Consider the following 12077-nt stretch of genomic DNA (forward strand, 5'->3'; position numbering starts at 1 on the left):
AAGAGAGAGAGGGTGAGAGACAGCACTGCTTCATCACTTTGAAGCTTTTCCCCTGAAGGTGAGGACTGGGAGCTTGAACAAAAGTCCTTTTGCATTGTAACATGTGCACTCAAACAGGTAAACCACCACCCAGCCGCCCAAACAAATTATTTTCTCATCAAGGACTTCACTGGCCATTATGCAGTAATCTTCAGAGGCATGGGGTCTATAGAAAAACACTTCTCATGGGAAAAGATATAACATCATTGTTATGGAAAAAGACACTCATGTCTCAGGTTCAAACCTCTGCATCATCATAAATCAAAACTTACAGTGCTGTAGGTAAAACGAAACAAACAAAAGCTTCTTTATAAAAGCTCCCGAAAGGGAAATATATTTTTAAAAAAACCAACTCCAAATTAGGTAAATTTGCTAAAATGTAAAAAGACTTCTAAAATAGTGGTCCCAGGAGTGGTGCAGTGGTAAAGCTTTGGACTCTCAAGCATGAGGTCCAAAGTTTGATCCCCGGCAGCCCATGTGCCAGAGTGACGTCTGGTTCTTTCTCTCTCCTCCTATCTTTCTCATAAATAAATAAAATCTTTAAAAAAAAAAAAAAAGGGAGTCGGGCTGTAGCGCAGCGGATTAAGCAAAGGTGGCGCAAAGCGCAAGGACCGGCGTAAGGTTCCCGGTTCAAGCCCCCAGCTCCCCACCTGCAGGGGAGTCGCTTCACAGGCGGTGAAGCAGATCTGCAGGTGTCTGTCTTTCTCTCCCCCTGTCTTCCCCTCCTCTCGCCATTTCTCTCTGTCCTATCCAACAACGATGACATCAATAACTACAACAATGAAACAACAAGGGCAACAAGAGGGAATCAATAAAATAAATAAAAATTTAAATAAAAGACTTCTAAAATAATTGTTAAACCTAAATGAGGCAAAACAGGCCTACTAATCTGAGGATTTAATCAGTGAAAATGTTGATAGTGCCCCAGAATAATGTGATCCTATTATCCTCTCCTAAAACAGAACAGATTGTAGATTAAAAAAACATTTTCAGATAAAACACACAACCAGTCAAAATAATGCTCAAAGGAACATCTTACCTTCTTTGGTCACCAAGTCTGTTGTTTAGGTAATTGAGAAACAGTCTACCATCCTTCAAAGTAAATAATGCAAATGTTTTTAAAATTAAAATCATTTCCAGTCATACTTAAAGTTTATCCAAAGCAACATCTGGGGAAAAGTGCTTCCTTCCAAAAGTGTGGAGTCTAGTAACATCATAAGGTTTAACAAGGACTCAGCATTACATTGTGTCACTAAGAGGAATTTCTGAAAACTTCTGGAAGGAACCCTTTATAGAACACATGAGAGTTCTGGCAGAGGAATGCTTACTCTTCAAATATTACAATGCACTATTACGTTTCACTAGCTTAGCAGAGTGAGCAAGATAAATACATCTTGCTGATAGCCTACATCACAGTAATTGGCCAACTCATTAGACATGCGTACATCTCCCTAACATTTGCCCAGGATAAGTCCACCACAAAGCACCCATAAAACTTAATCAACTTTGAGTTTGGGTTTATCTGGAGATGAGATAAAGACAGACACAGAAAAAACAGAGTGGGAGACCACAGCATCAAAGCTTCCTTCCATGCAGTGGGGGTCAGGCTCAAATCTGGGTCCTGCAGACAGCAAAAAAGCACACTATGCAAGTGAGCTATTTCATCAGCCCTATCTTGGTAGGTTATATGCGGTCCACTTCCTTCTCAAAAATTACCTGTTCCACTGCTTCCCGGGCTTTTCTACCTCTTTTTATGTTTTTTTTTTATTATCTGTATTTACTTATTGGATAGAGACAGCCAGAAATCGAGAATAGGAGGAGAGGGAGAGAGAGAGAGAGAAGGAAAGAGAGAGAGGAGAGAGAGAGAGAGAGAGAGAGAGAGAGAGAGAGAGGGAGAGAGAGAGACCTGCAGCCCTGCTTCACCACTTGCAAAGCCTTCTCCCTGCAGGTGGGGACCAGGGGCTCAAACCTGGGTCCTTGCACATTGTAAACACATGTGTTCAACCAGGTGCGTCACCACTTGGCTCCCGGTTCTCTTCATGTTCAAAGAATATTTTAGGGTTCTAAGCAACAACATTTGTTGTCTCCAAAATATTTTAATTTTATTTTTTTTATTATTTGATAGAGATGGGTAAAATGAGAGGGGAGGGGAAGAAAGAGAGACAGAGAGATATCTGCAGCTCTACTTCATCTCTCATGAAGCTTTCCCCTGCAGGTAGGGACCAGGGGCTTGAACCCAGGTCCTTGTGCACTGCTGTCTCCAAAATCCTAAAGCCAAAGTGATCCAGTTTTCTCTCCTTTTATGAGTCAGGACTAGTTACTGGAGTCACTGTCTTCACTCTTGGTCCTCTTTCTGGACAAAATAAAAGAGAAGCCTTCATCTGAAAGCAGTCTGTGGATAGCATAGGAAGAAAGCAGTCTGTGGATAGCAGATGTGGATAGCATAGGAAGGACAGAACAATATTATCACTATGGTCCTATTTTCTTTAAATTTCCCTGCAGATTGGGGCATAACAGAGAAGAATAAAAAATAAAATTAAATAAACCTAACACCTGGGTGTCCACAATATCAGGCACTTTCAGATTCTCATTTAACTCATATAATTTATATGTGAGTTTGTATCCCACTTTACAGAGGGAAGCACTGAAGATTCTTAGCTCTTGCCAAAAGACACAGAGAACATGTAAATTGGGGTACTCAAACCTAGGGCTCTTTTGGTCTTTCTATTTAGATCAAACTGAATCTGGGATAAACAACCACTGCAGATCTTGCAGTAAGTTCAAAGCCAAATAGAATACATTTAACATGTTCAAAGGTACAGTGAGATCCTCCTTGTACTGCAGTTTAGGCCTCAGAGGATTTATTTGTTCACTGTTAATGATTCTATCTTTTCCTGAGGGTCTAACCCTTATGTTAAGAACTTTCTGAAAGAGGGAAGCAGTCAAAGACATTGCAAGATGAAGATGAGCATGTGAAAGTGTCATTAGCCAATACAACCACAGTGAGTCTAAATCACACAGAACACAACTTCAACTGTTGCTTCCAGCTAGAGTTGGATGCCTCACAGTCATCCCATGTAGTTTTCCTACCACTAGAGCCTCCCATGCCAATTTCAGCCTCCTCTCATCCTCCCCCCAAAAATCTATTAAATGCACTTTTCATCATGTGCCTTAACCCACTGCACCCAGCCCTAAATGCATCTCTCTCTCTCTCTCTACCTGTAGGGGACCAGGTCAAGAGATAAATAGGGAAAATAGGGAGAGAATGCTTGATTAAACAAAAACAAATGAGCAGGAATCTCACCGTGTCAAACTCTGGATCCTTAATTTTTTTGAAAGCATCAGCAATGGTGTTATCTTCAAACCACTGCTGGACAAAGTCACTCCTCGATCTTTTTGTTGTCAGTCTACACAATGTTTCACAAAGAGTGATCTGTTGGTCATAATCTAGACATTTAAAATATGGTGACATCGGTTAACTCTGGATACAAAACAAAAATGTGTTCCACAGATTTGTAATCACTCTAAGAAAGTCTTAGAAGATAAGCACTGTATTTTAACATTCCAGGCAGTGGGATGTATCCTTCCAAGAGTAAGTTGGGAAGAAACAGAAAACCTGAACAAATCAGTCATGACTAAGGAAATTGAAACAATAATCAAATGACTCCTAAAAGCCCAGAACCCGATGGCTTCACTAGTGAGTTCTATCTGTCCTTCAAAGAACACCGCAATTCTACTCCTTCTTAATTAGAGGGTTCCTACAGAGGAAATGCTTCAAGCACATGTTAAGAGGCCACCACTACACAAATGCCAAAAGCAGATGACATCACACAAAAAAAGAAAAGAGGGGGACCGGGTGGTGGCACACTTGGTTAAGCGCACGTGTTATAGTGCACAAGGACCCGGGTTCAAGCCCCTGGTCCCCACCTGCAGGGGAGAAGCTTCACGAGTGGTGAAACAGTGTTGTAGGTGTCTATCTCTCTCCCTCTCTATCACCCCCATCCCTCTCAATTTCTGGCTGTCTCTCTAATAAATAAAATAATAAAAGATAATAAAGAAATAAAAAAAAAGAAAAGATCAGTTTGTCTGTGATGAATATAGATGCAGAAACCTCCAGAAAGCTCAAGTCCAATCCAACAATACATTAAAAGGATCATACATCACAACCAGGTGGACTTTATTCCAATAATTTAAGACTGTCTCCATATATGCAAATTAATGCAACATGCACCAATAAAAAAAGATAAGAATCAAGTAAAAAAAATGCAGTAATAATGGTTCTGCAGAAAAGACTTTCCTGCTTGAGGCTCTGAGGTTCCAGGCTCAATCCGCAGCAACGCCATAAGCCAGAACTGGGCAGTGTTCTGGCTTTTCTATCTCTACTTTTCTATCTCCTTAAAATCAATTTTAAATAAAATAAATCTCTTAAAAATAAATAAATAATTTGAGGGGGGGGCTGGGTGATGGCGTGCCTAGTTGAGCACACACATTACAAAGTGCAAGGACCCAGGTTCGAGCCCCCGGTCCCCTCCGGCAGGGGGAAAGCTTTGTGAGTGGTGAAGCAAGACTGCAGTATCTCTGTCTCTCTCCCTCTTTATCACCCTTTTCCCTCTTGATTTTTTGGCTGTCTCTATCCAATAAAAAGATGATAATAAAAAAGAAATTGAGAAGATCTGACAATCATGATAAATTTCCAAATTGGGAGAAAAGAGTGTACACTTCAATATAATAAAGGCCAGATATCATAAACTTTTAAGTAACATACCCAGCAGTCAAAAGATAAAGGTTTTTCTTCAAAGATTAGAAACAAGATAAGGATTCCACTCTCCTCACTATTACTCAGTGTCCCATATTTGTTTTTATTTATTTATTTATTTATTTATTTATTTATTTATTTAAGAAAGGAGACATTAACAAAACCATAGGATAGGAGGGGTACAACTCCACACAATTCCCACCACTGAGTGTCCATATCCCATCCCCTCCCCTGATAGCTTTCCCATTCTCTATCCCTCTGGGAGTATGGACCCAGGGTCGTTGTGGGTTGCAGAAGGTGGAAGGTCTGGCTTCTGTAATTGCTTCCCTGCTGAACATGGGTGTTGACTGGTCGATCCATATTTGTTTTAATATTTAATTTTTTTATCAGAGCACTGCTCAGCTTTGGCTTATGGTGGTGCAGGAGATTGAACCTGGGACTTTGGAGCCTCAGACATGAGAGTCTCTTTGCAGAACCATTATGCTGTCTACCCCTGCCCAATATTTAGATTTTTAAAACATTTCTTACCACCCTCAGTCAAGACTGTCCTTGCGAGGTCATTCCTGAAACATTTAGAAAAGTCCTGTTTTACTGGAATGAAGATAAAACCAGTAAAATGTTTACTAAATTAGCATTCAAATGCAAAGTCAAGATACAAGTTTTCTAAATTTTTCCAAATATACCACCAGAATTTCCTCAATGTCAGAAATTCGTCTTAATGAAAAGATTTCTCACTTATGACTTAAATGTACTTAAGAACCAAAGATACTCATTTTGAGATGCTGCTGCACTACTGCCCGACTCCCAACATTAAATATTTTTAATAAAAATTAATTAACCTCTGAATTCAAAGGTAGTTCATAAGCAGGTCTTCTTTTCACCATAGTTTGACATGGAAGAGATAATACAGGAGCTTTGCCCTTTCCTGTGAGATTTTACTAACAGATTTTTAAAAATTGTTACAGATCTAACGGGACTAAGTGATTATTATGATTAATACATGATTAATGATTAATATTATTATGATTAATACAGACTTACATCTTGTATATTCACTTACCAATTTCACTTAAAAATATGCAGTGCTGATCCTTTTTCAATGCCTTTGACAACCTTTTTGAGGAAGACTGTTATCTGGGGAGTGGGCAGTAGCAAGTTAAGCGCACATGGCGCAAACCGCAAGGACCGGTGTAAGGATCCCGGTTCCAGCCCTGGCTCCCCACCTGCAGGGAAGTCGCTTCACAAGCAGTGAAGTTGGTCTGCAGGTATCTGTCCTTCTCATCCCCCATCTTCCCCTCCTCTCTCCGTTTCTCTCTGTCCTATCCAACAACGACGACATTAATAACAACAACAATAATAACTACAACAATAAAACAAGGGCAACAAAGGGGAATAAATAAATAACTTTTAAAAAAAGACAAATCTTGTGTCCAGTTTCTTATATCAATGGGTGGGTTTGCTACTATTAAATAGAAGCCTTTAGTGGAACTCCTATGTATACAGTTTATATTTTATGCTTGCGGATCTGTTTGCCTGGAAGTCTAGAACATTCTAGGCTTTCTAGAAAATTCAATGGGCAGGTATTAGGAATACAGGATTTACTTGAAAGCAGGAGCTACCATCAGTTTAGCTGTTCTCTAAATCTAAACATAGCTCCCAAAGAGAAGTTATTAAACTGATGTCAAATATTTTAACAAAGACTTCATAGAAAAAACACACTTTGCAAAGATTAGGTAAAGTGACAAGAGGAGAAAGACACATACTTCCTGCACCTCTAGAGGCCTGTCCTTGCCCTGTCTCACTGGACACCCTCTTTTCCCAGTCAGTGTTACTGAGGCTTTGGTTGGTTATTAGCTCATGATCACATGTTTGGGCTCAAACTTCAAAGCAAGGTTTTGCTCTTTGCATTGTCACGCATTGCCAGCTTACCTCCAAATTTCAGTGACCCAAGAACTACAGAGAAAGGATGAGCGGAAGGAAGGGAGGGAAGGAGAGGGAGGAGAAGAGAGGGAAGGAGGGAGGAAGGAATGAAGAAGGAAGAAGTCTATCTTTTCAAAAGCAATACAACATTCTTTATCCTATTAATATAGTCAACAGTTAGTGATCTTTTAGCATTCACCAGAAAATGATAACTACTGCTGATGGCTGATGGCCTGAGTCGATGTACAAAATAACTACATAGATATTAATGCTATATACAGATATAATACTAATGTTGGCCCCATTTTATAGGTGAGCAAATGGAGGTACCACAAGGCTGAGGTAAAGCCCTAAAGATATAATCAGTAGGGGCTGGGTGGTGGTGCACCTGGTTGAGTACACACACTGCGATATGTAAAGACCCAGGTTTGAGCACCTGCAGTGGGGGAAGCTTCACAAGAGGTGAAATAATACTTTAGGTATCTCGCTCCCTCTTAATCTCCCCACCCCCCATCCCCACTTGCAAGGGAAATGCTTTGTGAGTAGTAAAGCAGTGTTGCAGGTGTCTCTCGGTGTCTCTCTCTCTCTATCATTCCCTTCCCCTCTCAATTCCTGGCTGTCTCTATCCAATAAATAAAGATTAATTTAAAAACTTTTTTAAAAAATGTAATTTGCGTAAGTGGCAAAAAACAAACTTTACATCTAGCAGTCTGGTTCAGAATCTAAACATCCCCCCATGAGTCATTTAGTTCACATTCACAATGAAGAAAAAAAAATCCTTTCTCAGGCTATAGATAGAGTATCTCAAAGATTTTATGTAAGACCAACAAGAAATCCATACTATTAAGAACTTAGTGAAACTCAGCTTCCTCCAGTATTTCCCTGTTTGGACGCACACTGTCCCGCACAAAGCATTTACTGTCAAAGAGCCTCGTGCTCAGACCTAAGGAGAACAAAAGCAAAGGCACAAAGAACAAAGGCCTGAGAGAGTTCACCCTCACACCATCACTAAGGGAGCACAGTGAAGCACTAGGTCACTTACATGAACCGAGCCCATTCTTCTGACAAAGGGAGCTGCCTTCTTTCTTGGCAGGGTACAGCATGCAAAATAGAGTTCAGAGTCCTCAGAACCTAGAGGTGGATGGGGAAAGGCACTCATAGGAGGAATGAAATGAAACGAGATCTTTGCTTCCTCAGTTCTCACAGTCAACAGTCATCTGTCTCCATACTTGCAACTCACCTCCCTTTGAATCTGATGGTGTACAGTCTTTTCTGTCACCAGGGATCCTAAGGTGAGTAAGAAGGAATCTAACATCTGAGTTCTCCCTGAAAGGATAATTTGAAAAGAGTCAAGTTGATGTAAAGTAGAATAAAGAGGTGGTGGCGCACCAGGTTAACGCACAACGTACAAAGCGCAAGGATCTGTGCAAGGATCCTGGTTCTAGCCCCTGGCTCCCGTTTTTTTTGGGGGGAGAGGGGTGGGTGGTGGTCTGATCACAAGCGGTGAAGCTGGTCTGCAGTGTCTATCTCTTTCCATCTCTATCTTCCCCTTCTATCTTAATTTCTCTCTTTTCTATCAAAAAATTTTTGAAAAAAAATGGCTACAGGAGCAGTGGATTCCTAGTGCAGGCACTGAACCCCAGTGATAACCATAAAGACCAAATAAATAAATAAATAAAGACATGGCTAGTGACTAGCACAGAGCAGGAGGATTAAGGACTAAAAAAAAAAAAAAGTCAGGGAATGGTACTATTTGGCTGAAACAACATTTCAGAACTGATAGTCTGAGCAAGAGGGAAGAAGGGGGGAATGTTGCTTTTTCAAAGTGTGAACAGCCCCAGGCTACTGTCACTTGGCTTCAGATACCAAGGCGACTGTGTGGGCACCTGTGAGCCCAGCCTTCCTAGCAATGTCTGAAGAGATTCCTGCTGTTTCTTACATTTGTGTATTTCTTACAGACAGAACTTTTATAAAGTCTTACACTAACGGAAGCAGCATTTTAAACATTTTTATTGATGGGATACTTTACAAGGCTATATAATTGGGCTGGAGAGATAGTGTAATAGCTATGCAAACAGACTTTCATGTCTGGAGTTCTGAGCTCCCAGGCTCAATCCCCAGCACCACCATAAAGAAGAGAGCTAAGCAGTGCACTGGTCTCACTCTGTATCTCTTTTATAAATAATGTACATGTGTACTTAAAAAAATAAAAGACTTGGGCCCGGGTGGTGGTGCACCTGGTTGAGTGTACATGTTACAGTACACAAGGACCCAGGTTCAAGCCCCCAGTCCCCACCTGCAGGGGGAAAGTGGTGAAGCAGGGCTGCAGGTGTCTGTCTTGCTCCCTCTCTATCTCTCCCCCTCCTCTCTTGATTTCTGGCTGTCTCTGACCAATAAATAAATATAATTTAAAAAATAAAAGACTTGTTACATAGCATACCATTTCACATTTCCCCCAAAATATATTTCAGCACACCTCACCCACCCCCCACCGAAGTGTCATTTCTAGTGCTAGGTGCTAAAGGCCCAGCCTCCTTTTAAGACTCCCCATTTAGAATCCTTGAGTCAAATGTGGGGGAGACAGCACAGTAGTTATGCAAAAAACCTAAGGCTCCCAGGTTCAATCTGCCCTTATGTCACTATGAGCCAGAGCAGAGCAGAGCTCTCACAAAATAAATTTAAACCCCAATGCAGGAATTTTTCTGCAAAGTGTTGGTCTTTATTAAAGAATGGAATCATAGGAACTTCATCGGTTATTGGTCAGTGAGATATCTCTGCATTTAAGAGATTAGAGTGTCTGCTCTGGAGACAAGCTGTGGGCGTAAGCACACCCCTGGGAGATAAAAACCTGAGGTAAAAAACCTGACAGCCTGGAGATCAAAGGCCCACACACGCCTGCCCCTGCTGCAGATTATAGTTCTACTACTATGCCAAAGCAGACATATTTCAGGTGGGTTGGGGGGGGGTTAGATCCAGTAATGGTAGGAAGGAAGGCTTCCCTGAAAGACTCAGTGGCTTCTCAAGGACAGACAGAGTGAGTTCATGCTCAACCCTGTGAGGCCACAACAGGAAAGCAGCTTCTGCCAGCCAAGAAAGAACTCTCTCCAGAGCCCACAGGAGAGCACTCTGATCTGACATCAAGCCTCCAGAGTCATGAAAAGTAACATCAAGCTTGGTTCAAGTCCCTGGTCCTTACCTACTGGGGGAAGCTTCGTGAGTAGTGCTGCAGGTGTCTCTCTCTGTCTCTCTCTCTCTCTCTCTCTCTTTATCTATCTATCTATCTATCTATCTATCTATCTATCTATCTCTCCCTATGTCCCCTTACCCTCTTGATTTCTCTGATTCTTAATAAAAGAACTAAAAATAAAGGGAGGGAAATGACTGGCAGGAGTTGTGTTGTTTTTAATTCGCAAGACCAAAGAGCATCTGAATCAGCTCTAATTTAAGTCAGTGAGAGCTAGACCTTTACTGGTTTGGATGAGCAGGTGGGCTTTTCACCCCTAATGGAACCAAGTATCCAATGGTGACAAGTGCATAAATGGGGCCAGGCGGTGGTGCACCTGGCTAAGTGCACACGGACCCATATTCAAGACCCTGGTCCCCACCTGCAGGGGGGGGAAGTTCACAAGTGGTGAAGCAGGGCTGCAGGTGTCTCTCTCTTTCCTCTTCTCAATTTCTCTGTCTCTATCCAATAATAAATTATTTTTTAAAAAATTACAAAAGTGTAAATAAATGCAGCTGAGGCAAACTGACACTCTTTACAATAAAGTTCATTTCAGCATCACAGTCTAACAGCCTGGTCAACAAGGCAAATAAAGCATTAAACCCACGATGGAATATTTAGATTTTCTTCTCTCTCTCTCGCTCCCCCTCTCCTTCTCCCTCTCCTTCTCCCTCTCTCTCTCTCTCTGCCTCCAGAATTAGCACTTAGAGCTCAGTGCCAGCACTAAATCCACTGCTTCTGGAGGTCATTTTTTTCTATTGCATTTGATAGGACCGAGAGATGAGGGGGAGATACAGAGGGAAAGAGAAAGACACCTGCAGACTTGCTTCACCACTTTTGAAGCTTCCCCTCTGCAGGTGGGGAGCTGGGGGTTCGAACCCAGATCCTTGCGCCCTGTACTATGTTTGCCTCATCGGGTATACCAGCACCTGGCCCCCAGATTTTTCTTAGCTCTATACCATAATATTATTAATATTAATAACAATATTAATATTGTTAAAGTAAACCAATTTTAAGTAATACTCTTACCTTTACTACTACTCGTGGAAATAACCTTAAAAAGAAAAAGTAAAGGACATTTTTTAAGACATGTATAAATATGAATATATTAATGATGATACCACTCTACTAATTACACAGGAGTTGATTTTAATAAAATAGAAAGCTATCAGAAATTATTTTACCTTCACTATTAAAATTAGCATACTACCCTCAGCTATAAACTCTGTGTATTATTCTATACTTATACCCTCAGTCTGGTGACAACTAACGTATACATCACCTCACGTTCCTATAGCACTAAATATATATATTTTTTCTCTTAGAATAATGTATGCTAAACATTATACAAGAGCCTTAGTAAAGCCCACGTCTTAGAGAAAAAAGCTCCATAAATAACTAAAATATTCCTGAAAATTACCAATGGCATATACTTTGTGAAGCTCCCACCCCGATCCTTACCAAGGCTGTGTCAAAGAAGTCATCCATAACATTCCACAAGGAGGTGTCTAAGGCTAGATCTCCCACAGTTAGAAAGCCAGCTACTCTCTCAAACCAGGAAGCCATGTACAGAAGAGAAAAGGGATTGATGGAATAGCCATAAGTTCACAAGAGAAATACTTCCAGTAGAGCATAATAATTTTTAAGATGTTTTCCCATTCTTTGACATTCTCATTAGATCTGGCTCCGATGTAACATTTCAGGGTGGAAGTGTATGACTGCTGAGTTGCAATAAGTCAGTGCTCAGGTACCAACAAGACCTGGATATTTGGTCAGGATCAAGTCAGAAAGACATTCAAGGACTAGTAAGCAAGGATTATGAAATAAGCATTCAGTGGGAGAAACACAAGCCATCTGGGAAGTCATAGAAAACAAGCTATCAGGGACCAGGCAGTGGTGCACATATTACAATGCACAAGGACCCAGTTCCTTCAAGCTCCCAGTTCCCACCTGCAGGAGGGAAGTTTCACAAGTGGTGCAAGTATGCTGCGTATCTTTTTTTTTTCTCTTTCCCCCTCCCCTCTCAATTTCTGTCTCTATCCAAAATATATAGATAGAATTAAAAACAAGCTATCAGATCACCATATCTTGCCATGTACAAAAGGCAAATCAAAATAGATCAAAGACAGATATTAGACA

General features: G+C 41.0%; 1 protein-coding gene across 1 annotated transcript in view; it reads right to left on the bottom strand.

Annotated features, from left to right (window-relative positions):
- Positions 1–11504, bottom strand: part of SYCP2L (synaptonemal complex protein 2 like) — a 46348-nt gene extending 34844 nt beyond the window's left edge. The window contains exons 1-7 of the mRNA XM_060190786.1: positions 11400–11504; positions 10968–10992; positions 7956–8041; positions 7758–7846; positions 5324–5358; positions 3344–3486; positions 1079–1131 (exon numbers count right to left, since the gene is read on the bottom strand). Of these exons, the coding sequence (XP_060046769.1) occupies positions 1079–1131; positions 3344–3486; positions 5324–5358; positions 7758–7846; positions 7956–8041; positions 10968–10992; positions 11400–11504 (536 nt within the window). The remainder of the gene's footprint in view (positions 1–1078; positions 1132–3343; positions 3487–5323; positions 5359–7757; positions 7847–7955; positions 8042–10967; positions 10993–11399) is intronic.
- Positions 11505–12077: the final 573 nt, after the last annotated feature.

Source organism: Erinaceus europaeus, chromosome 4, assembly GCF_950295315.1.
Source record: "Erinaceus europaeus chromosome 4, mEriEur2.1, whole genome shotgun sequence".
NCBI lineage: Eukaryota > Metazoa > Chordata > Mammalia > Eulipotyphla > Erinaceidae > Erinaceus > Erinaceus europaeus.